Source organism: Phyllostomus discolor, chromosome 4, assembly GCF_004126475.2.
Source record: "Phyllostomus discolor isolate MPI-MPIP mPhyDis1 chromosome 4, mPhyDis1.pri.v3, whole genome shotgun sequence".
NCBI lineage: Eukaryota > Metazoa > Chordata > Mammalia > Chiroptera > Phyllostomidae > Phyllostomus > Phyllostomus discolor.
The window spans coordinates 56,673,331-56,700,390 of NC_040906.2; the positions used below are offsets into that span (position 1 = coordinate 56,673,331).

The window sequence follows — 27,060 nt, forward strand, 5'->3', positions numbered from 1 at the left end:
AAACTGCATCTAAGTGACAAAGTATTTATAATCTGGAAAAAATAATTAAATTAGATTGAATAATTTGGTTAGCATACTTTAGTGCAAAAATGTGATTTCAACATCAGGAAATGAAAAATCCACCAAATGGATCTCATAGAACAGTGTTATACTCATTTCCATAGTCACATGACAAGGGAGTTTCCTTCTTTTAAAAAAGACCAAATGAGCAAAAGCTCACAGTAATTCTTTTCCTATATAGATGTCTATAGTGCATGGCAATTAAAATGATAGTCTCTAGGAGAAAGCTTCCCAGCAGGTCTGGAAAAAATAGAGGACAGACATTTACACAAAAGTTACACAAAGGACTGAGAAGGACAAGATAAAGAAGTTGGATTCTAGATCTATTTTCAGAATGAAAATACTACCTATGAGACTGTTTCTTTTATTTATTTGGTGTACAAAAAAAACATAGTTTTTTTTAAGTCTTAGGAGTTTTAGTATAAACAAGAGAATTTCCAAAGGAATCATATTCTAAATGCAAAATACTTCTGGTCAATTGCTAAATAAAGCAATGCCATTTTCTCTAAAATGAAGCAGATAAAAATTATACCCATGCTGCTAGTAGCCAAAACATAAACATTCCAATTCATTTACATTATTATAACATATAAATATCCTTTAGGAAGTTTACACATGAATAAAAGATGGCTTTAATTTGTAGTTTATGCTTAGAAAAACGTAATGCCACTGAACAAAAAATTACCAACAAAGTACAGTTATTGAGCCTATATTAAAAAAGAGTAATTGAAAAATAAATTTTAAAGGGGAGAATGGCAAGAAAAGCTTTTCTGCAAGAGTCTTTCAAAGAGCATCTACATTTCTCCTTTAGGCTCTTAGCACGTTCAAAACTCTGTAATGTTAAATGGAAATTAAATATCCATAAAGGCATGCACTTTTACCTTACACTCAATGTAATTTCTATTAAAAATTATTTTTTTAGAAGTTGGGTTGCCAGACTTGCCTGACCATGCTTTATGACTCAGCATAAGAGCAGCTGTGCACGTTTTTATTTTACTGCCAATGGATGGGCAAGGAATGTAGCTGAGTAACATGCAGGCCAGTCATAATTCATTTAGAAATTGATTATATTTATATATGTATAACTTGCTTGGGTAACCTGGGCAAAAGTGGTGGCACGAGCCTCTGGCTGGTTAAAAAACAACGGAGCTGCACTCTTGATGGCTCCAGCTTGGTTTTACCCCTGTGAGAAGTAAGAATGGTAAGCAGTGAAGGTCACCATATTGCACTAGTAAATTTCACTTCCAAAAATCATTCAAGCATGCCTGCAACATTATTGAAACTCTCAAAAAAAATCAATCATTCAAAATCACAAAGTATAAAAGGAATTACATTAAATAGAGTAAAAATAACATAGGAGTTAAAACATACTTGATTATGACACGAATTTAAAATGAAATACTCTAGAGAATCAACAGAACTATCAAAGAATTGCACAAATTTAGCAAAGACAAAATAGAAGAGGATTTAGCTCAAACTTAAACAACTTCTGCATCCACTTGGTTAATTTACCTTATAAAAAAGAAGTCATTTAGGCATTCCAAACATTAAAAACTGCGCCACTTTTTTCTTTTAATGTTTCTGACCACTTAGCAAAGAATATCAATAAACCCTCATACCATTTCTTACAACTCTACATGTGATATTTAACAGCACAATCCCATCTCACCAGTTAAGAAGAGGACCAGATGAAAGTAACTTGAAGACAGAACACTAAAAAAAAATTTTCACGTGGGAATATTTTGAATTTTGATAGTTTCAATTCTATTTTGTTTTCTAGTGTTAGAGCTATCAGATAAAATGTCTAAAGTTTAACAGCTGCACATATTCCCATCCTAAACTACGGTATTGCTCTAATCTTTTATTAGTTTATGAGCTTATATTTAGGAAATTTGAGATAAAGCCTTAACTGAAAATTTCTCCAAATAATAAATTTTAACACCCAAGTAACATTTTCTAGGGTGGGAGGTACTGAAAGGACTCTACAGCTGAAGTAATGAAATAATTCTATTTACAATGGGAAGATCAGCTTTCTGTTACCAATTCCAAAGTACTGGCTTCATATATATTATTTTGGAGTATTTAAACAGAAAATAGATGTCAAACATAATGGTCTGAGGTGAGGCAAAATACATGGTCTTTTGAAGAAGATCTAGGCTTTAAAATTTCTGAATAAAGAAGACACAATGTCAACTACACCTCAAAACATACCGAATAGCCAAAAGCTTAAACTGACTGATGGCTTCAACATTTGATTTTTTTTGTAATTTATGCTACCTTAAAATTAAACATACATAAAAATAAAAACTGACTTCCCATACAATAAGGGAAGTATTAACTGTCAGGAATAATGTCAAAACAAAAAGAGGGAAATGTATATCAAAACTTAATGACCCAGTTTTATTTCTAGTGATATACAACACCAGAAATTAAGTCCTGCCCTTTCAGCATAGCCCCAGCAACTATGTTTATCAAAAATTTTATTAAAACATCTTAATATATTCAATTTTAAAATAAAGGTTTTATTAGTATACATTTGAGTTCAATTAACGACAGCAATCCTTTGCCCCAGGCTATAAGGTTTTAAAATATTCCCCTTAAATTTCATCAGTTATTTTGTGAAGCTAGTAGCTGTAGCCTATTACTTATATATTAATTTTAGTACCCATGTTTAAACTTTCCCTGAATTTATATTTAACATCTACTTCTACCTAATCACTCAATTACTACCTGTCTTGTAAATAAGAAAGAATAGAAAAATTAGCTTAGCTAATAGAATAGCGTGTTCTTCAGTAATTTCATAGAATAGATATAGGAGTACTGACTGGAATATCTAAGGTTCCCTTGTTAGAAATATATTTTTGCTCATAAATTTATTACCTGATTCCTAATTATTGTGACTTTGTTACACTACTTAAATTTTATCCATTAGTGCTTCAGACTCCCCCAAATCATCTTTCTTAGAATGAGAACAATAATAGAGGTGTTTATCTTCTTTGTCAATCAATTAAAACAACAAAAAAAGGATAAATCTTTGGTTTTGGTTGTTATACAAGCTTTAGTTACTGGGAAAACTGTCCATATTTTTGTATAGTTAAACTATTAAACACTAAGAATTTTAATTCCTTCTTATCTTTACTTCCAACTCTGTGCTTATTAACCTACACACAAACCAAAATCATACTCACTTTGGTACTCATACTCTTCTGATAAATCGAAGAATACTTTTAATTACCAAGACTCTTATTATAGTTGGTAAATTCACACTTTTACATTCTATAATATATTATGGCTTTTTGTTTAAGACATCATGCACTGGACTGAGTAGGGTTAAAAATATTTTCAGCAAGATTCCTCATCACTGTATTTACTCCCTTAAAAATTATTAACTTCAAAAAACATGAAATTATATGTAAATGTCAAGCCAAGATTCCAGTCAGATTTTCAGTGAATAAGTATGTGTGTGCAAACTAAATAAGATCACATACTTTCATGAAAAATTTATTAAGAGCCAAGAATGTAGCAAAATCAGAATTGGAAGTACCCTCTCCAAGTATTTTTTCTACTACAGGTGAAAAAACCACCATTGTGGGAGAATTAAAAGGAAGAAGGTGGACAATATGAGGCATTTTCACAAATCTAAAATTATATTTAAATACTTAGACAATTCATACTCATCTGCATATTAACATCAATAATTCAAAATGGTAAATACTTGAAAAATTAGCATATTATTTGTCTAGCTATATTTTAATCTCTCATCAATTTATCACCAATTTTCCATAGAAAATGTACCAGTAGATAATTCTCATTTTCTTATAGAAAGAAATATATAATTTTAAAATAGTCTGACAGACTGATAGTTTAAAGCATAATAACAAAATATCTTTTTAATTTAAAAATTCCTACCTCTTTGCTTTCCTCCATATCTGACTCGCTGCTGAACTCTTCAGTGTTCAAATTTTCAAAGTCGGATTCTCCAACAGCAATTGGTACAGTCACAGTGAGGCTGGGGTTGTTTATAAACGACATGTAATCACTTTCATCCACGACATATTTTTCTACACTGCTGCCTATGCCACTGGTCGTTCCATTCCCATCTTTGAGATAATTGAGGTCTTTGCCTATTTCTATGGTGGTATGGTTAGAGATACAGCTGTCTTTTTTGTTGTTTAGATCTTCAAGAGGTTTAATTTCGTCTAAAGCTTTTTGCTTTCTAACAAAGGCTTTCTGAATAAATTCACGTATTTTTCTTTTAACATAATCAATTCCTTTCTGCATCCTTCCCACAGCAATCTGGAGATTGTTCATTTCATTATCATCATCAGTGGCAGCAAGGTTGTCAGAACTGAAGGAGCTCAGAAGTAAGGCCAGGAAGAGGTTCAGGACCTAAAACACAATAGAAAACTAGGTGACCAAACATTCTATGTTTTCCAAAACTACTCTTAAACCTAATTTTTTGGTAATAGGTATTTTTCTGTAGCTCATAATAAACTATCCTGGAAAAAAGTGAATGAAATAAAGACCTAGTTAATATCAAATGATTCCATTATTTTCTTTTTAGTCATTGCAAAATTACTGCAACCATTGTTGTATAATATCTCTTTATCAAATTTCATTCTAGAAGAGAAATCTTAGTTACCTAGAAAATAGTACATTGAAAAAGAAAGAAAAAGTTTTACTTGGGATGCTAAGTAATTTGACCAAATGGATTTTCCAGGACAATAATAATTTATCATGATTTTATACTTAAAACCAGAGGTGATTTCAGTATATTTAAATTATTTTATTTTATGTGTATTTACCAACTTTCCCACCTAGATAACTTGCCAGATTAAGAAAAATATGCTTTTTATTAGGCCCTGGCTGGTGTAATTCAGTGGATTGAGCGCAGGCTGCGAACCAAAGCATTGCAGGTTCGATTCCCAGTCAGGGCACATGCCTGGGTTATGGGCCAGGTCCCCAGTGGGGGCCACATGAGAGGCAACCACACATTGATGTTTCTCTCTCTCTCTTTCTCCCTCCCTTCCCCTCTCTAAAAATAAATAAATAAGTAAAATCTTTTAAAAAGAAAGAAAAATATGCTTTTTATTAGATCAAAATCCATATTACTTATATTTTGTTTTAAAAAATCATCCCATTAGATTTATACAATGGTTGAAAGTACTACAAAGGAGTGCTTATTATACAATAATGATGTTAATGTTGAGTTTAAAATTGTGGAGTAAAGGTATTCCCATGAATAAGACCACTAGTTAGCCTATAACTTGCATCTCCCAAAATAGGCCTGGCTGGTATGAATGAGTGAAAAGATTAGTGAATATAAATACACTGTGTTCTCAAAAAGAGGTAATTTACTAAGGAATTAGGCATGCCCATGGGCACAAGACTAAATCATATATGTTTTCTCAGGATTTGACTGGCAATGTCCATGAATTCTTCATTATTTCAACCATTCAGAACAAAAGAAAAATATAGCAGTAAAGGAGGTCAAAGACAAAAAGTAATAGTACAAAAGGAGAACCTTGGGAAAGATTTTAAGTAAAACTCCAATGAAAAAGATGCTGCATTTTTACTACATTCCTATCTTTCCAATAAACTAATGAGGCTTTGAGTTCCTTTGTCTAAGTAGTTAGTATAATCGGTGGTGGTAAGAAAGGTAATACAACGTGCAAGGTCCACTGCACTTAGTTTTGTGAGTCCATGCTGACGCATCTCTCATTTGCTGTGCCATGACTGCTGGTGTTCACACTAAGGTCTGCTCCTTTACATCAGCAATTTACCAATAAATCTATATTTTATTGTGATATGTGTTTGATCTATTATTTAGATGAAAAATAGATAAAAGAGAGAGAAAGCCCTCAATTTTGGTTTTTATCCATAATAAAACTGAATATTGGTGGCATATTGTTTTCTGGACTTGATTGCTTAAGATTTATCAACATAATATCCTTGTCTATTAGGAAATTTTTCTCAGTATAATCAATGAAGCCTCTCAGAGTGAGATCCATTTTATATTTGATCTTCTTACTATTGGTGCAAGTTACCTATTTGTAAAAGTGTCATTTTTATTATATTTAAATTGCTTGCCCTTCTTCCTTATTAGAATTAGAATGCTGGGAAAGAGGTGAGATTCCGTCCATTATTAACTACATGGCAAAACCAACCTGAGCCTCAGTTTCCTCATCTGTAAAATAAATATAATACTTTTCCCAGTTCCTAGCTTATAAGATAATTGTAAGGATGTAATTAAAGAATCTGTGTGGCTCTCACACAACTACTGGCCTACAGTAAACCCTTGAGAAAGTTTATGTTGTTGTTATGACCCAACCTACCTCCGTAATACTATCATTCAGTTTATCTTATTTTCCTAAAATATTTATGTAAGCCCTGTTTGATCTTTGTCTAGATCTCCTTTGTTACTTACCAAAGGGTATGTGCATAATAGCTGACCCAGGTAGTTGGTGAAATCAATGGCAAGTTAAGGGAACACAGTTCAACAAGCTCACTCAGGGACTGAAACTCTGGATTCTGTTTCATAAGATGCTAACTCATTGAGTGCAATCAACTCTTTCATAGGTCCCCCAAATTAGTTCCTTGTAATAAATGTTTTACCATAATTTCCATCTTGGGTCCAAGATTGAAATACATTATGGATATCAATACTTTTGCCATCATAATTTGTAAGAACCCCAAATTTCAGGTCATATCTGTGTGCCAAGTCTCCTCCTTCACTTGGAGAAGGAAACTGAGTCAGCTACTTCTAGAAGTAGCAATCTTCAAAATGTCACATGGTTTTTCTTGAAAAATCTGCCTTGAACATACAAAATGATCGCTGGCCCTAATGTCAAAAAACTAAGAATGGCTCACAAAAAATCCTGGCCTGGGGAAGAGCAGCATGTGGCCCAGCCTCTACCTTGCCCGTGGACCAGATATGCCAGTGATCACTCACCACTTGTGGTAGAGCCCCATGTGGACTTCAGGTGTGTTGAAAAGGGGTTGTGCTAGCTTTGCCGGGGGCGCGGGGGGGTCTTTTCCCTCTTTGGTGAGGATGGGAAAGAAGAATTGTAGGAGGCAGTGCATCGAGTTCATTTAATCTTATTTCAGCAAATGTGATCTGAACACATTTTCTTAACAGTGGTAAAAGTGGTAAAGTAGAAGGTTACTACCTTAGGTATTCCAGAAATATATCCAGTATATCACAAAACAAAGGAATTTTTTAAAAATTGATAGTCAAAAAAAGAAAAAATAGCCTTTAATTTTTTTCTTAAAGGTACAGATTTTAAATTTATGCCAGTAGACAGAAATGATTATTTTACAGACTCTATTTTTATGCATATATATCTATCTAAATTAATATTAAATGCTACCCATAGGTATAGATACTCCCTGAAATTCTCTTTTCAATTTTAATCCTTTGTACAATGACATATTAGAGAGCTGTATCTTCAGTAATCTAATAGGAGGCATGTGATATGTTGTTTTTTTTCTCTTTAAATCCACTCTGCATTTTCCTGGCACATAAATTTTACCGAAATAGCACTTGCTCTTTTTTATTTTCCTGATACAAAGCCATCTGTAGCTTTGAATAACCTACAGAAAAAAATCCAATTTTGTTATGCACATTCAGCCTTTTCATAAATTAAACTCTATACCACCTGGGCTCAAACTTACTTTCTCCCACTGCCACTATGAATTCCTGTTATGGTCTGAACTGTTCATGCATTGTTGTCATCAGGGACTCAGTTCTCTAGATTTGCTTCTCTTCTTCCAATGTATGTCATATATATTATACTCATATGTAATTTATAATATATTTCATAGTGTATATTATATAATATATAATCAAATCTCTAATACAAACCAATGGCTTTTTCTTTGTTTCTATTCTGTTTAACCCTATGGCTATTTGTTTCTGTTCTATGAAATCTTGTACTTTTCTGAAAGCAAGTTGAATTGCGGAATATGTGAGCTTTAAAATATATTTACAAGTGATTTGATACTCCTCTCTTCAAAAGTTAAAGCCTAGTTCCTTCTTCTTAAGTGTGAGCTCTTCTTAGTGGCTAGTTTCTAGTGAATAGACTACAATATAGCAGAAGTGACAGTGTATGACTTAAAGATTAGAACATAAAGAGGGTTTTCTCCTTGCCCTCCTTTTTTATCACCTGCTCTGGGAGAAACCAGTTGGCAAGTCATGAATATACTTAGCAACCCACTGGAGAGGTCCATGTGGACAGGAACTGAAGTCAATAAGGAACTAGGACCCCATGTCAATAGCCATGAGAGTGAGTCTTCTTGGAAGCTGATCCTCCAGCTTCAGTTAAGATAAGTGGGCCCCAAGCCAACATCTTGGTACCATCTTCTGATAGATCCCAAGCCAGAACCACCCAGCTAAGCTGCTTCTGGTTTCTGATCCACAGAAACTATGAGACAATAAATGCTTGCTGTTTTGAGCCACTGTTCATGTTTCTTGTTACCTCAAGAATAGGTCAGCATTATCTAACCTATACCAAGTAAATCTGAGTACATATAAAAATAAAATGATAATCTTTTGTCTCTTTTCCCTCCTTTTTCCTCTCCATTTGGGGAATTTGGGGCTACTTTTATGTGAAATGAAATTAAGTTTAAAAATTACATACTCTACAATATTACCTATCAAAATCCTTGTTCTGTTACACTGGGATGGGATATAATCAAGCAACTTAGTATAACTGCTTAAATATAGAGTGTAAGAGCCTAATTGTTCCCACGGAGTCTACGTCCTCTGTTCTCCATGCACTGGGTCCACTGTTCCCTGATTTCAAAGGTCTTCCTTTCTTCCTACCAAGTTGAGATTTACACCTCAGTTAAACATATTTCAGGTCCAAACTCTTTGAGAAAACCTTTCCTGCTGATTCTTGCCATTGTAAAGTATTTTTTCCATTTTGTGACCTTGACATATTATAGACTTTGGTTTTTACATTTTTGACAGATGTTAGATACTTTCTACTTTTATACCTGTTTAAGTAAATGTCCTATCACTGTGCCATATATATGTTCCTGTCATTTTTCCCATGTATCCAGGACTCAACAGAGCTGCCGGGCATGGTTCATTTTACATAGAAATGATAATAAGTGATTCTTGAGTCAATCTTACTTACTCGTACTATACTTTCTAGGCACCGAAGACCTCATGTACTCTTAATGGACTAAGAGGATCACTATTTTTTTTAACTCTAATTTGTGGGAAACTCAAAATTGAGACATTTTCAAGTGGTGTTGGTGACGAAGAATAACTTCGGCTCAAAAGGTATCCTGAGTTTATGTCACAGTTCCTTTTTTGTACACCATAAGCGTGATGACTGGGCGTTCATGCTCTTATGTGAGATGTGCCTCCCTCAAGCCTTGTTATGGCATTGGCATATTACCCATCTGATATGAAAAACAATTTATGTTATATACATCAATTATATCTCAATAGGAACAATATAAATAATTAAAAATTTCTAAAAATAATATGTGAATTTCAGTAGTTTACACCTGGCTCTTCCATGATGAGTACTTGAGAATTGGAAATGGCCTTGATAAAGAAAACACATACAAACATTGCTCACTTGAACATAATTTTATAAGGTTACATTATATTTTTTTGAAAATGAGAAAAAAGTTTTTACATACCACGAGGTTTCCAATGACCATGACCATCATGAAGACAGTAAGGCACATGGTTTGGCCAGCGACCTCCATGCAGTCCCACATGGTCTCTATCCACTCTCCACACAGCACGCGGAACACGATCAGGAAGGAGTGGAAGAAGTCATGCATGTGCCAGCGTGGGAGCTCACAGTCATTGGAAATCTTGCAGACACATTCTTTGTAGCTTTTACCAAAGAGCTGCATGCCGACCACAGCAAAGATGAAGACGATGATGGCCAACACCAACGTGAGGTTTCCCAGGGCCCCCACAGAATTGCCGATGATCTTGATCAGCATGTTCAGTGTCGGCCAAGACTTCGCCAATTTGAAAACTCGGAGCTGGAAACAAAATCAAGAAGGCTGTTACTGTCCTGTCTTCTAAATGTATAAATATTTATGTGGAAAATCTACAATGTCTCAATTGTAGGGTGATGGATTATTTTTGTGTCACAGTATTATCTAGAAAATGTATCAGCTTATTTGATATCATTGGGTATTATTAATTTGGAAATAGTCTATATTATAAATAAAATAATTACATTGTATGGCTTTTATTGGCATTTTAAGAATAAGGCACACCAAATTTCTCAGAATCTTACATAAGCATATATAATATTCTCTTTGTTTTTCTGTAAGGAACTGAGGTATTTAAGATTAATGGTAATTAATTAAATGAGACTGTTTCAGAGAAGTAGAGGCTCTTATTATTTAAAAGCCCAAAGTGGATATATTTTTTCACTGTACTGGAAATATCATGCTAAAATGCAAAAGTGCAGATAAAATTAAAACTTAAATTATATAAGGTACAAATGAAAAACAATTTTTAAAAATCTTTAGATTACTTTCATCTTACTATATCTTTAGCTGGCTGTAATATTAGGCTGTATTTTAAAGATTTATTATATTTATTATGTTTATTTTTTCAACTTTTATGTCTTCCTTGACTTAATTAATCAATAACTCATTAGAGTGTATAAATGGCTCTCCACCACCCGTGCCTGATTCATTGGTTGTGTTATCTCACAGAGGCCTTTAAAATGCCACTTATAGTTAAACAGCAGCAGCATTTTATTTCTGATGCTTCAATAAATGTCAGTTTAAGAGTAGTGCATTATTTCATGGCTTCTGAGTGACTCAAAGGATCAAATATAAGCACCATAGCTTTAATTTATTCTTAGAGAATAATTAATGCAAAAGAGCCTGACACTCTAAGCAGGATGCTAATGATATTATGCTTCTATTTCCTCAGACTGCATCACATTATCATGGAGATTTACCAAATATTTTTGAAAAGTACTTGTCCATATTTACTTTTATATAATTATTCTAATGTTTGTTCTACTTTTTGCACCCTTCAGACTTCAAATTAGATCCATAGCTCTTTGTGAAGACAAAGGAAAGAACCCACAGTTCTAAGGGTCTCAACACAAATGTGAACTTTGAAAATGGTAAGGGAAATTCTAAACAGACTTCACAACAATGTTTTAAGGCTAATTGTCTTTATGATAAGTTACCTAAGCACCTGTCTTTAGTAACTCTCTACGGTCTCTGTTACTTGACATAAATCACAAAAAGTTGGAGCCTACTCAGGGTAACAGCATAATAAAGCATATCAAACTTTAAATGGAAATATGTTGTGACATTTTGTCTCTTAATTTTAAAAGATACATATACTTATAAAATATAAAGGATCAAATGAAATATCCTTTCCTTAAAATTAACAAAATATAATACAGGTAGCTCTTCTTGAAGGGTGGATTGGTGACATTGTGAGCTGGCTGAAGTAGCCGTGTGGAGAGCTCTGTGTGTTTCCCTTGTATACTCTATCCAGTCCTGAGTCTTGACTTCTATGGGGAAAAGTGGGCAACTGTCCAATTACTGAACTTCTGATAGAAAAGCGAGTCCATCCTCAATTCCGGGCCAAGCCTTACGCATAGTTCAACAAACCCCACATTGCTGAGAAATGAATGTTGTGTTGTTTAATTGTGACTTGGATTTATCTATCACTCCCTTTTTTCTCCTTCCTCATTAGCCTTGCCATTTAATTACTAAGAAGAAACTGGCCATTTATCTGAATATAGTTTATCTATCTATTTGAGCTATGATACAGAAGAAATTACCATCTGGTTTTGGGGCAAAGTGGTTTGTTTTAAAAATAAAAATGTATTCATATAATCTTATAACCATGTGAAATCTCACTATAGTTGCTAGAAAGGGTAGAAAATAATTAAATTAATTTTAAAAATATTATGGATACAACCAGTTAATTTACCAGCCGAAATGATCGAAGGACGGACAATCCTTCCACATTTGCCAAACCAAGTTCCATTAAACTAAGGCTCACGATGAAACCATCAAAAATATTCCAGCCTTCCTGAAAGTAGTAATATGGATCCATGGCAATGATCTTGAGAAACATTTCTGCTGTGAAGATCCCAGTGAAGACCTAAATGAGAAATGTTTATTACATGAGTGAATAATGTTAAAAACATGAATATAATTATTGAGCAAGTTAATTTACTCCCAACAAATCACAATTCTGTATTTTAAAAATTGCTTTATGCCTAGCAAATTATACCCTTGGAGGGCTTGTATTCAAATCAATGATTAATTATTTACTATATTTACCAGGTGGTAAAGAGTACATGAGTTAAGACAATAAAATTAATATTCCTATGTTTACATTGCTATATGGAAGACTTAGCTCAGTCATAGTGATGAACTGCTTGGCTCTGCCTCTTATCTCCCTAGCCTTCCAAAAACTCACCAAAGGATTATCTAATAGTCAGTCTCCTCCCACGGCCCCTGAAGCAAGGCTGATGCTAAGAGGACTTCATATAGACTGTAATAAACGTGGTCACCACTAGTTTTTCAGATGGTAAGAACGCATGAAAAGAAAACAACTCCTGGGCACAAGAAGTAGCATTTTCCATTCTCCATTTTCTTTCTGTACAACTGTTTCAAATTTTCTCTCTCTTCCACATAGCTTGAACCAGTTTCCTTTATCTTCCACTTTTAGCACTTCTGTGTCTTGGAGACAATGGAAGTCAGCCAACCTGAACTTTTTTTGTTTCTTCATATCTAGCAAACTACTTATATCCACACCCATGCTTGGCCTTTTTCCTATTCTTAGAAATGAAAGAAGTGTCCCTGCTTTGCTCTAATTTCTCCAACTATGTCATGTGTCTCCTTTGAACTTCAGAAACAATTGCTTTCTCAATTAATCTGTAGTTTCAGTCTCTTCCTGCTAGTGACTATAGACCCTCTCTACCTTAAAACTATACCAATGTCATCAAAAAAACTTTCCACATACTGTACTTCCCCTATTAGCTACCACCATCTAGCCTTTCCTCTTAGCCCAACTTCCTTAAGAGGGTGTATTTGCTCATATTTATTATTTCCATTTCTTCAACTTACTGCTCAATCTATCAGAAAACACAAACTGCTTTAATCAATTGTCACCAACATAACCAACATCACCATTGCTAATTTCAATAAAAAGTTTTAGCAATTACCTTGCTCGCCTTTTTAGGAGTGCTTTACATTCTTTACTGTTCCATGTTCCCTAAAAGTATTTTCTGTTTCTTGCATCAATGTTCCATACCTCCCAGAATACTTTTCTTCCTCTAACAAATTATTCAATATTGAATTTCTTCAGAGGTCTCTGCCCTGGAACTTCTTGTTCTAATTTTCATTTTATAGTACGTTTAAATTTTGAGATATATTTTTCAAGTCTAGCATACCTCCTGAGCTCCAGAACTGTAGCAAATTGCCATAGAATTTGCTACAAATTTAGGTCCTTTGATGTTTTGTGTGGAACAATGCTGAATCTATGCTCGAGCTTGGCTAAATCAACCTTTTTGATGGTGGGCCCAGAGGAAGCACCACCAGATTGATGGGTCCCACCACCAGAGAAGCCCTCTGGCCTTCCTCCTGGCATGTCTCCTGCACTTTGGTACAGCTTGGTACTGATGGGATTGGTACTGCAGGGTTTTTCCAACATTTTCTGCTGATGTTCACACTCTTCTTTGCAGTCTGGTTATCAAGCCAGTTGACAATTTTCTTGCACTTGTCAAGAATCTTTTGATTGTCCTCATCATTAATCTTGCTTTGAAGTTTTTCATCTTCAACAGTTGCTTTCCTGTAGAGTGCATAGAATTCAAGGGAATTTTTTGGAAGACACCCTTGTCTTGCTCCTTGTCATCTTCAGCTTTGTACTTCTCAACTTCCTGGAGCATGAGCTCAATGTCTTCCTTGCTCAGACAACCCTTCTTGGTAGTGACGGTAATCTTGTTCTTTTCCTGTATTGTTATCCACAGCAGAGACGTTGAGGATGACATTGACATCAATATCAAAAGTGACTTCACTCTGAAGCACACCACAAGGTGCAGGAGGTGTGCCTGAGTTCAAATTTGCTAATCAGGTTTTTATCCTTGGTCAAGGCATGCTCACCTTCATAAACCTGAATGAGCACACCAGGCTGTTTGTCAGAGCAGGAAGTGAAGGTCTGTGTCCACTTGGTGGGTACGGCACTATTACCTTTGATGAGGACAGTGATGACTCCACCAGCAGTTTCAATGCCAAGAGAAAGAGGAGTGACATCCAACAGTAACAAATCTTGACCATTTTTGTATTTGTCTCCAGATTGAATGGCTCTCTAGATAGCTATACCATAAGCAACCCTCATCAGGATTGATGCCGTTACTCAATGGTTTTCTATTGAAGAAGTCCTGTAGGAGCTTCTGAATTTTGAGGACATGGGTAGAACCACCCACCAGGACAATATCACAGGTCTGGGCCTGTCAAGCTTGGCATCCCAAAGAGCATTCTCTACAGCATCTAGGGTGCCACAGATAAGGTCAGCATTCAGTTCTTCAAATTGGACATGGGTGATAAAGGTATAGAAGTTGATTCCTTCATAGAGTGAGTGAATCCATCTTAACTCTGGCCTAGGTGCTGGAAGAGAGAGCACTTTCACTAGCAATATGAAGGCAATGGAGAGCTCTCTTATTCTCACTGATGTCCTTCTTATGCTTGTGCTTGAACTCTGCAATAATATGGTTGACCATTTGGTTGGCAAAGTCTTCCCTACCTAAGTGGGCATCCCTAGCTACATATTTAGCCTCAAAGATTCCATATTTTTTAAAACATGATCTATTTATTGATTTTACAAAAAGAGAAGGGAGGAGAGAGAGAAATATCTATATGAGAAAAATATCAATCAGCTGCATCTCGTACCCACCCCAACCAGGGATTGTGCCCTGACCAGGAATAAAACCCACAACCTTTCAGTGCACAGCATGCTGCTCCAACCAGCTCAGCTATACAGGCCAGGACAAGATTCCATCTTTAATTGTGAGAACTGACACATCAAAAGTGCCACCTCCCAAGTAAAGGATCAGCACACTTCTTTCAGCTCCAAAGTTTTTGTGTAAGCCATAAGCAGCAGTTGGCTCATTGATAATTCTGAGTACATTGAGATTGCCAATAGTTCAAGTATCTTTGGCAGGCTAACACTGAGAGTCACTGAAGTAAGAAGGTACTGTGACAACAGCATTGGTAAAGGTCTTTCTAAGGTAGGCTTCTCTGATTTCCTTCAGCTTTGTCAAAACCATACATGGTACCTCTTCTAGATAGAAACTTCTTGTTTCTCCCTTCTATTCGACTTAGACCTTGAACTTGCCAGCATCATTGATCACCTTGAAGGACCAATGCTTTGTATCAGGGTGGACAGCAGCATCATCAAATCTATGTCCAATCAAGCATTGACATAAAAAACTGGGTAGGTAGAATCCCTTGCAAATTAATTCTTTGCACCATCACTGATCAATTTTTCTCTACCAGTAAAGACAACATAATTTGGGGTGGTTTGATTTCCCTGATTATTGGAAATTGTTTCCACTATTCCACATTAGACACACACACAAGAGTAGGTGGTGCCAAGATCAATGCCAACGGAAGGTTCCTTAGACATGGTTGTTTGAGTGTAAGTGCACAGCTTGAGAAGACCACAACTAGAACAGCTGCCCTAGCACTCAGTAAGTTTTTTAGCATTTCTTTCTTTCTTTTAAATAAGATTTTATTATTTATATTTAGAAAGGGGGGAAGGGAGGGGAAAGAGAGGGAAAGAAACATCCATGTCAGTTGCTTGCCTCCTGTACACCCTCAACTGGGGACCTGGCCTGCAACCCAGGCATGTGCCCTGACTGGGAATCAAACCCATGACCTCTTGGTTTGCAGGCTGGCTTTCAATCCATGGAGCCACACCATCCAGGGTTTTTTTTTTTTTAACATTTCTTATAGCATAATTCCAGTGCAACAACTTCTCTCAGTTTTTGTTTATATTAAAAATCCTTATTTCACATTAGCTTTTGATAGACAGTTTCATTGCAAAAATATGGGTTAACTTTTTCTTTTTTTCCTTTCTTTCATCAGACTACTTTCTTAGGGCCTGAATTGTTTCTATGTTAGTCCTTTGTATAATCCAGTTGTGTGCTACTTAAGGACAAGCATATACTCTGAGAAATGTGTCCCAAGGCAACTTTGTTGTTTTGCAGCCCTAGAAAGTGTATTTACCAAGCCTAGTGATATAGCTTACTACACACCTAGACTATATAATATAGCATATTACTCTGTAGGAGAGGAAAAATTATTTTGCCTCTACCCTTCTGGGTTCTTGGTTGAACCATCCCTGCAATAGAAAAGATTAACAGAAGAAAAACAAACAAACAGTTAATAATATATATACATAGGACGCCCAGGAAAACTGAGTAACTTGCCAAAATGGCTGAGGTCACCACCTTACATGCCATCTCCAGCTAGAGACAAAAGATGTTAGCATTTGGGGAGTCAATTATAAAAGGTTACCAGGAAAGCACAGTAAACAAGGGTTATGTTGTTATACAAATTTAAGTCCTTGTCTTCTGCATTGGTAAGCATTTCTAGAGAGAAGGTCATCCCCCTCTTCCTGGTACAGCAGAGAGGCATCCTTCCAATTAAAATTTCCCTTACAGATGTAAATGTCTTTTACAAAGGGTAACTTCTACTGTTTACAGAGCTCCTCCTATGTCAACTGTTTCTTAAAACTAACCAATGTAAAATAATTCTTATGCAAAAGAGACATATTTTATGGTAACATTTAGTTCCCCTACAGTTCCTAGGCTACAAGTTGGTACAGCATATTATTTTACTGAATATTGCAGGCAATTGAAACACAATGGTAAGTATTTGTGTAATGTAATGCAACATGCTATGATGATATGAATTTTTCAACTCCATTATAATCTTACGGGACCTCTGTCTTAGGTGTGGTCTGTCTTTGTGTGAAATGTTGTTATGTGGTACAAGACCGTTAGTATTTTTCTTCTGGCTGTTTCAAAGTTTCTTTTCAGCAGTTTGATTAAGCTGTGCTCCATGTAGTTTGCTTTGTATTTATCCTTGCTCATGTTCACTGAAGTTTTATAATTTATTTATTTATTTATTTTTCTTCTTTATTTTTATTGTTGACTCTATTACAGATATCCCCATTTCTCCAAACTTTGCCCATCTCCACCCAGCCCCCAACTACCCTTCCCTCTTGATGCAGGAGATGAGAAGGAAGAAACTCTGGATGTGCCCCACGGCTAAGACAAAGAACACCAATAAAAGACAGAGAGCCCCCGGTTCTAAGACCGGTTGTTCCCACTTTCTGGAAAATCGCTGAATCATGGTGAATCATGAACGCACCTGCACAGAAGATGCTATATGACTCTTGCTTCATTATAATAGCATTATAATAAATTAATATTGTATGGCCCCCTTTGCCAGTGGCCAATCAAGGAAAATCATTGGAGACCACATGCGCAGTAGCTTTAAAATAATATAACTACTGTACGCACACAATGAAACCGTGCCAAAACTAGCCAGGCAATATCTGCCATACAAGAATAGAATCCCTCCTGCCCCTGAGGTCAACCTCTGCTCGGAATTGGCGCACTCTCATGTTCTGTGGAGTGTACCATCGCTTCATAAATCTGCTCTCTCTCTTTCTGCTATAAATTTTCTGTGTGTTCAGTTCAATTCTTTGTCTGTGATCACCAAGATCCGTTTACCTGTGCCCACCTGTGACACTCAGGCTAAGTTAATATTTTCAATAGTTTTGAAAAAAAATGTTGGCTATTATTTCTTCAAATATTTGTTTTGTTCCTCCTCACTCTCTTTTCTCATTCTAGGTCTCTCTTATACAAATATTAGAGCACTCAAAATTATTGTACAGATTAGTAAGACTCCAGTTCATTTTTTCTTTCAGTTTTTTTCCTGCTGTTCAAATTGGGTAAGTTCTGTTGACTTGCTTTAAGTTTAACAACCCTTGCTTACGGCATCAGCAATTTTCTAATGAACCCATCTGAAACATGAGAAACTTCTAGATAAGACTGGGATTTCTGTCAGTTGTCCCTCAAACCCTGTGCCTAATTAGCGCCAGAAAAAGCGGCAGCAGATACCATTTTATCAGGCAAAGGGATTTTCCCGGTCCTAATGCATGAGCAGTTAAGCCCCAGAGTGACCTTACCCTCATTAAAATAGAAAAAAACACAGCTTTCTGTTGAGATTCAGCATGCTAACAAGACATGGGACACATAAAGAGCTATGTAGTTCCACTGTACTGGTGCCAGAGGGCCCATCTCTGCATACTTAGAGGTCAGGCTTAGGCGTCATCCTTTCTGCCTCAATCCTTTTAAAACTCTTCCCTAGCTTTTGTTGCAGGAACAACAGCCATCTCTTTTCCCCTTGGACGCTCTTTCTCTTGCCAGCATGAGCTATTCAATAAAACTTTGCCTGAGTCCTAATGCTGTGGGTACACTCTTGATTTCTGTCCTGGGAGACCCCAAGAACCCAGGTTACCAGTAATACATCCAGTAAATTTTTCATTTTAGAATTTGTATGTGTCACTCCTAAAATGTCTGGATGGTTTTTAAAATAGTTTTCATTATTTCTGTTCATATTTTCCATCTGTTTATTTATTGTGACTATTTTTTCCTTCAAATTGTTAAACATATATAGTTCTTCTAAAATCCTTTTTTCATAATAGGACCACTAAAATTATGTTTTTTGTTAATTCTATCAATTCAGTCATTTCTGAATCTATTTTACTGAGTGCTTTTCCTTACTACTGTAAGTCACATTTTTCTATTTCTTCACATAATACATTCTTTTTATGTGCTATGGATGATGTGTTATAGAGAATTTTGATTCAATTATTTTCCTCTGAAGAGCATTGATTTTTATTCTAGCAGGCAGTTAAACTATAGGTTGGCCACCTGGAACTTTACCTTGGTTTTATATTTAATTAGGGCAGGGCTATTTTGGCTTGCTCTTTGTTCTAGTTAAATCTTCTGGTTCTCTGACATAGTTTTTACTCCTAACACGTAGCCCATTTGGGGTTTCAAAGGGAAGCCCAAGGTATTTATCCAATTTCTCTATCTTGTTGGCTTCATTTTCCAAACCCTATTCTCTTTTTATGGACCAGTTTATTTAGAATTGGTGTTCATTCTTTGAACATTTAATGAATTAACTGGTAAAACTATTTTGGCCTAGGCTTGCCTTTGTGGGAACATTTTCTCAATTAATGCAATTTTTACTTATTAAAGGCTTTTTCAGATTTTCAGTCTTCTGAGTCAGTTTCAGTAATTTGTTACTTTCTAGGGATTTTTCTATTTCATCTATGTTATATAATTTGCTGGCATGCAATTGTTTGTAATATTCCTTATACTCCTTTGTTATTCATATAAGGTCTATAGTGAGGTCACCTCTTTCTTCTTTGTTCCTGATTTTATTCATTTGAGTCTTTTATGTATATCTGTCTAGCTAAACGTTTGCCATTTTTGTTGAACTTTTCAAAGAATCAACTTTTGAATTTCTTGGTTTTCTGTATTGTTTTCCTATTCTCTATTTCATTCATTTTCATTCTTTATTATTTAGTTTCTTTGGTTAGCTTAGGGTTTAGTTTGCTCTTCTTTTTTTGTTTTTTTTTTTTTTAGTTCCTTAAGGGGTAGATTATATTTTTAGTTCTTTAAGGGGTAGATCCTAAGGGGATAGATTATGGATTTGAGATATTTCATCTTTTTTTTTTTTACCACAGGTATTTACAACATAAATTTCCCTTAAAACACTTTTATCTGCACTCCATAGTTTTCGTTTGGTGTGTTTCATTTCATTCTTAAGATATTGTCTAATTTCTATTGTGATTTCTTCTTTAATTCACTTGTTATTCAGAAGTATTTTTTTTAATTTCCATGTATTTGTAAAATTTCCAAATTTATTTCATTTTTAGAAGATTTTATTTATTTTTAAAGAGAGGGGAAGGGAGGGAAAGAGAGGAAAAGAAACACTGATGTGTGAGAGATACATCAATAGGTTACTTCTTGTACAACCCCAACTGGGAACCTGGCCTGCAACCCACGTATGTGCTCTGACTGGGAATCCAACCAGTGACCTCTTGTTTGGCATGCTGGTGCTCAATCCACTGAACCACACTAGTCAGAGTACAAATATATTTCTGTTATTGATTTCTAATTTCATTCTATTTTTTGTCAGAAAAAAGTACTTAATGTGACTTTGATCTTAAGTTTGCCTTATGACTTAACATATACCTTATCCTGAGGAATATTCCATATGTACTTGAGAAGAATACATATCCTGTCTCTATATATTTTACTATACCATAATTCACCTCAAACACAAATTTACCTTCTTTAACACATGAGACAAAACCCACACTGAATTGTCCATTCGTCATTTGTCTTTACAGCAACTACTCTCTCTCGTGGTAAAAGCAGACCTAATTTTTTTCTTCATAATTCTACTCATTTACTCTGTCTCCAGTGATAAGACAGGGTTCTTATTTCACCAAATGGGCATGTAAACCTAGAACCAGAGTAACTGATTGGCTTAGAAACGTCATGTAACTCCAACCAGGCCAATAATATTCAATTATTGGGCCTCTGTTATAGCTACTAGTTAGGAAGTGCAAGTATTCCATTCAGGGATCTATGTTGGTAGGATAAAAGTTGTGTAGAACATTGCCATCAGTAGAATACTTAGTCAGAGATGAAGGAAATGTATTGGAAAGAATTAGGGTAAGAAACTGACTCCCAATGACATTGACTGAGAACCTGAATCTAGCCAGGTTAAACCTGGAGCTATGCCCAAATGGACTTCAATTACTTGAGGTAATAGACTCTCACTTTTGCTTAAGGCCATTTGAGCTGTTTACTAAGACCCACCTTCATAAAGCTTTATTTCATCTCTTGTTCATATTTTACAGATAATGTTGAAGCAATTCCTATGTAGGTGATAATTTAGACTAGGTAATATTACTGTGCTTTCCTTTTCTAAAGTTCTGTGAGTTTTGACTATTGCTTACAATAGTCACTGAAGTAGCTTTCATAGTCTATGGTGCAGTGTTCAGACCTTCCACTGCTTCTCATGGGTACCATTTTCCCAAGGGTAAACTGCAGGCCTTCACAATGTCTACCTGAGGGCTAACTTTGTAGGAAGCTAGAGAGAAGAACTTCACGTAAACCATTTGGTACAGTTTCCTAGTATAAAACAAGTGGTAAGCATATATTAAATTTTCCTTGTTCAGTTAAGACCAAACTGGAATATAACAAAAAACATAGTTGTTACTTCAGACTCTAAAAATATTGTATTTTATACTTTAGGGTATATTATTTAATATCTATATGCAACCTGTTTAGATGTTTATATATCAAGCTGGAAAGTGCATGAGAACTTAATAAGCCTCCTATTTTTGTCATGTGATTTATTAATTTTGTTGTATGTAAAGACCACTCTAGTTTTATTTCTATCACTCTACCATGTATCTGATGAATGTTAATACACATTTCAGGTAAAAATATATGCAAAAATCATCACTTATAAATTGTTAATTTTACAGGGGAAGTTCATACAGATAATGATAACCACGATGTGATATTTCCTCCCCAAAGAGTCCATCTTCAGGTATTTATAAATGGTATTTTAAAGTTACCTGGCTTGGTATATTTTATAATTTGTTTGGCACATGTACACATGTCCTAAAAATCTATTCTAAATACTTGAAAAATACATCATGATTTTTAAATTATAGACCAGTGTCCTCCATAATTCAAAATCATCTTTCTAATGAATGGGCAATTTAAGTTTAATTCTAAATCAAATGTACATAAAATCTTTGAAATTTTTGTACTGCTTAACTGTGGTAATACATATTTTTGTCATTTAAACTTTCATTGTCCAGATATACAAGGCCAAATTAATTCATAGTTAATTTGAGAGTGATATTAATTAAATTGAAAGTAAAATTTATTATGATGATCATGAAATCTTGGAAAAGGAAAAGGAGCCCTCAGTAAGCCTTACCAGGTTCCCAACAGACAGCACACTGCTGAACTGCTCCGTCATGGGGTAGTGCTCCATGGCCATGAAGAGAGTGTTTAAGACGATGCAGATGGTGATGGCCAGGTCAACAAATGGGTCCATCACGACCAGGTTGACTAGGTGTTTCACTTTTAACCATGGTTTGCAGCAGTCCCAGATCAAACACATGTTAGCAAATTTATACCAGCAGGGTGGACATTTCTGCCTGGATTCTTCAAGTTCTGTAAGAAAGAAGTTAGAATACTCATGAAACCTGCTTACTTTCTATTAAGCGAACTTGGTTTAAATTGAAACTGATTTTTTAAAACTCTGAAGTTACTAAAAAGCATTATGGGTTAATCTGATGGTGGAGCAAGAAAACATTTATAATAGATTAGTTGTCACAGAAGAGGGCACAGAAAGGCTAGTAAACTTTCTAAATTCATCTTGCCTAAGTATTGTTTCCAAGATTCTACCTGCAGTATTGAACTATCTGATAATTATCTTAGAATCTGTCAGAAACTTATGGGTAGGACTTTTGTTAAGCATATTGAAAACCCAGCCATGATTCAGATAAAGCAAGACTCTATATGATTAAAAATATATATATATTTTTTTTTCAAAGAACTCCTCTTAAGAGATATCCTAAAAACTATTAGTCATGCTCAATCTCAGTTCCTTGGATTATGCATGTTGATGGGTCTTTTAGCAAAATAGTTTGTCAGTGTACCAGTCTTAACCATAAAGTTTCTAATTAAGCCTCATTAGATATAGGATTGTATATTATTCAACAAGATTCCTTTTCTTAATTTAACTAGAGGGTATAAAATAACAGGAAATATCCACTCTAGGAAACTGGGATCCTCACTATTTAATAAATCTATGTTTCACAAAATGGACTTACATACTACTGGTAACAATCTAAGAGTATTTTAGGTGGAATGTATGTAAAATTCATAAATTTTCATGGCATGCATTTATCTATTAAAATGTGTAACTATCTAGCCCTAGCTGGCGTAGCTCAGTGGATTGAGCACGGGCTGGGAACCAAAGTGTCCCAGGTTCGATTCCCAGCTAGGGTACATTCCTGGGTTGTAGGCCATAACCCCCAGCAACCGCACATTGATGTTTCTCTCCCTCTCTCTCTCTCTCTCTCTCTCTCTCTCTCTCCCCCCCCTTCCCTTCCCTCCCTAAAAATAAATAAATAAAATCTAAAAAAAAAATGTGTAACTATCATATCAAACCTATGAAATAAAACTTCATATTAAAATACCTTACTTTTTTAAAAAGTACAATGATTTCAACAAGAATTTTAACTAAATAATGGGTACGAGCAGATAGAAATGCACAGATCTTTAAACTGATACTCAAAATACTGAAACTTGGTAAATATTGGAACAGGATTTTAGGGAATTAGGAAGTGGGAAGTGATCTACTCTCTTTGGTAAGATCATCTCTAACCAACTCTTAAGTGGGGAAACCATGCAGAACTTGTTTTCTGGTGATATCACTGCTGCACATCCTACCACCTGCTCTGTTAATGGAACACCACTTCTTAGCACTAAAATAGAGGGAGATATTCCTCTTTCATTTATGGGATGATTGATTCTGGTAAGTCACTTCAGTATTACTACCATGGCAATTGTATAGTCTATGACTGGTATAGTTTATTAAGAACTAAACTTTGAAAGGGAAGAAACAGCACATGAAATAGACAAACACAACAACAGGTAATGATTTTTTGTTCTACTGATAAACAGTCACTACTAACCAATGCTATAAAGTTTATACTCCCCTAAAATAAATTAATTTCTTAATTATTTTTAACAAAATCCATTAGAGATAGATTCTTCATTAATTTCTTTAGTTATTTAAATTCTTCCAGTGCACAGTTTATTTGTATTTCTTTTAATATGGAATTTTGTAAATAATAAAGAATAGTTGAGTTATACATATCAGAGGAAAAAATATAAATATAATTATTATGCACTGGTTATTTTGTAGATGCTTTTAAGACTCCAAAATAATCTTGTGAGTATGCTGAAGATAAAAAGATATTATCATTTATAGTAAATAACAATAAAGAAACAAAAAATTTCTTTGTGTACAGAGAGTATTTTTTTAAATGCTACCTGTCATTTACTAGATAAACAGAAGCAAACAGTAAATGTAGGAAAAAATAAATCAGAGTAAATTTGAAAAGCAGAAGTTCAGCCGATGTGTTTCTTCTTGATACCAGGAAAAGGTGTAGCAAAGCTGTTTAAGTTCTAAAATAAAAATATTCAATTATTCATGCCAAAAAAAGGAGAATTTTATTTGTTTTGAAAACAAGCGCTCAGGAGAGAACTACAGCCGTCACTCCATCATTCCTGTGAGGGTTTATCCACACTGAGAATCACTCACGACCCAGTTTACACTCCAGCTGGCCCTACTCAGTTCCTTAGGTGCTTCTAACTCACCTTCCCACTATTCTTGCCAGGAAACATTTCTATACATATTTGGCATTTTGAAAAACTTGAAAGACAAATAATTCATTTTTGCTCATTTCCTATTGTTTCACTAAGTAGGAGGATATTCATTACCCTGGATGATGGAGGCTCAGCTGTAGTTCAAGAGAAGGAAAACAAAAGTTGCCAGCCGAATCAACAAGCCTGGTTCATAAAAAGAAAGGGAGAACTAAATCATAATTAGACTTAGAAGAAAGGATCCACAAATAAACAGATTACATCAACTCAAGAAACATTTCCACCATTATCAGGGAACAAAAAAGATGGAAAAAGAAAAAATATATATCAATATAAAAGATAGCTCTAGTATGCATGTGTATGGTAAGAATTGCTAACAACAAACTTTGATCAATGTCACATTCAAAGTGTTTAGATATAATTGAATAAAGTAAACTTTTCATTCTATACAACCAATGGAAAATGAATAAAGACTTAGCTGTTGTCCCTCACAAAAATATAAAGTCAAAAGTTTGGTAGATAATAAAATCAAACAGTCTCCTGCTTCCTCAGTGACACTTACTTGGAAGACATCCTTTCCTCCTAAGCGACTCTGTGGGACACATGCCCATGGAGGTGATGTGGGTGTGCTCATTTGGAACTCTGTATCTCATTGAGTGGACAAGTTCCATCTTGCAGTGGGTTGATGTTTTCTAAGTGTTTCTTACATTAGCCCAAATGTAATGCTATCAGAAGTGCAAAGTAGGACTGTTGATTTAGACTTACCCTGTCTCCTTCTCTACTTCTTGCTTTAGGGAGCAGACATGCTGCTGACATCGGTAGCAGAACCACTGGCAGCTTCCTCTCAGTGGTTTTGCTATGGCAAGGAGCAGACCAGAGAATCTTCAAAAGATTTACCTGGAGGGACAGGGAGGAGCAAGCTACTGGCAGCTGGGGGGGAAGAAGGAGTGCAAGCTAACGCAGGTGAGGTTGGGGAAGAACGTACTGAGTTTAATATCCCATAGAAATCAGTGAAAAGATTTCTGATACTGCATTACGGAAACTGGGTGTTGCGATACTGATATGTTTGTGATATATGCTTTTATCTACACTGTAAGTTTTTTTTCTGGTTGTGACTTTCAGGTTTTGGGTACTTCTGTTAGTATCATGGGATTTTTCCATTCAGACTGGAAAATAATTGTTCTAAGAATCAATCCAATGTTAAGAGAAAGTATAACTAAAGATAAGAAAGTCATATGCACAGACTCTGGCCAGGTAGCTCAGTCAGGTAGAGCGTTGCCCCAGTACTCCAAGGTTGGGTGTTTGATCCCCGGTCAGTGCATATACAAGAAGTAACCGATGAATGCATAAATAAGTGGAGGAACAAATTGATGTTTTTCTCTCTCTGTCTCCCTTGCTCTCTCTCTCTAAAATTCAATAAAAAAATTAAAAAGTCATGTGCACTTGAGCTCTTCCAGTCTCCCACTCTTTCTCTCTCATTCTCCAGCTTCCTTTTTCCTATGCCACATCTACACACACACACAAACCCCTGGAAGGGGCTGGAAAGGGAGGGCTTATAAGAGAGAAAAGGAGAAAAGGGGGAAGGTGGGTAAGGGAGGAGGGTAGAATATATTTTATATGAAACTATTTTCCAAGTACTTGAAGTTGATGCTCCAGTTCACTTAGAATATAGAAAGGTACACCCATGTAAATTAACAAAAGCAACAAAAATAAAACAATGAATAATAATGATATTTATTGATTGCCTTCTACATGCGAGATACATAGATGCTTCACATATGATGCCTCAATTTTACAACAACCTTATGCCTAAACATCATCATTATCCACATTTTATTGATGAAGAAACTGAAGTTTTGAGTCACAAACTAACACATATAACACATGTCAGAGTCAAGAATTGATCACAGATAAAGTACCCAAACTCCTTATTGGCCTTATAAGATCCAGATCTCTAAACAATATGTTAGCCACTCAGAAATTGTCTGCAAAGAAAGAGAATGCTGATATAAAACTCTTTTTAGAGAGAGGCAAAAGTAATTCTACAAAAACTTGAAAACTGTGCTTCAAAGACATTTATATCAAACACTAATTTACATTTTTTCATTTACATTTCTGGGTAAATCAGAGGATTTTATAACTTGTGTCTCAAGCAGTTAATTCAATTCAAATGGGTTATGGGTTTGCATCACTATAAAAATAAGCACATTCATTACACTCCTTTCAATGTCACGCACACAACAAATTTCAACAGTTTAGTATTTAATCTATGAAAGTAGTCTTCTAAGTATACCTTGAATTTGTAGTAGCTTCCTGGATGCTAAATGTAAAAATCTATAATAGATGGTAGAATAAAGTGTTGTACATGGATTTTACTTTTATTTAGTAAAAGACATAATGATGATGTGGTATTAAAACAGAAAGAATTTTCTTGGTATTTATGAATTTGTTTCATCATTACCAA

The 27,060-nt window shown here is 35.1% G+C and overlaps 1 protein-coding gene, 1 non-coding gene and 1 pseudogene across 4 annotated transcripts in view; 1 reads left to right on the forward strand and 2 right to left on the reverse strand.

Moving 5' to 3' along the window:
• Window positions 1-27,060, reverse strand: part of SCN2A (sodium voltage-gated channel alpha subunit 2) — a 133,770-nt gene that overhangs the window by 33,373 nt on the left and 73,337 nt on the right. For all 3 annotated transcript variants that reach the window (XM_036023365.1, XM_028508401.2, XM_028508402.2), the window contains exons 14-17: window positions 22,135-22,373; window positions 12,008-12,181; window positions 9,718-10,074; window positions 3,970-4,449 (exon numbers count right to left, since the gene is read on the reverse strand). In XM_036023365.1, the coding sequence (XP_035879258.1) occupies window positions 3,970-4,449; window positions 9,718-10,074; window positions 12,008-12,181; window positions 22,135-22,373 (1,250 nt within the window). The remainder of the gene's footprint in view (window positions 1-3,969; window positions 4,450-9,717; window positions 10,075-12,007; window positions 12,182-22,134; window positions 22,374-27,060) is intronic.
• On the forward strand, window positions 9,372-9,477 carry LOC114495901. Its single transcript, XR_003684560.1, has one exon. It is a non-coding gene; the product is annotated as a small nucleolar RNA U13 (small nucleolar RNA).
• On the reverse strand, window positions 13,502-15,783 carry LOC114494022 (annotated as a pseudogene).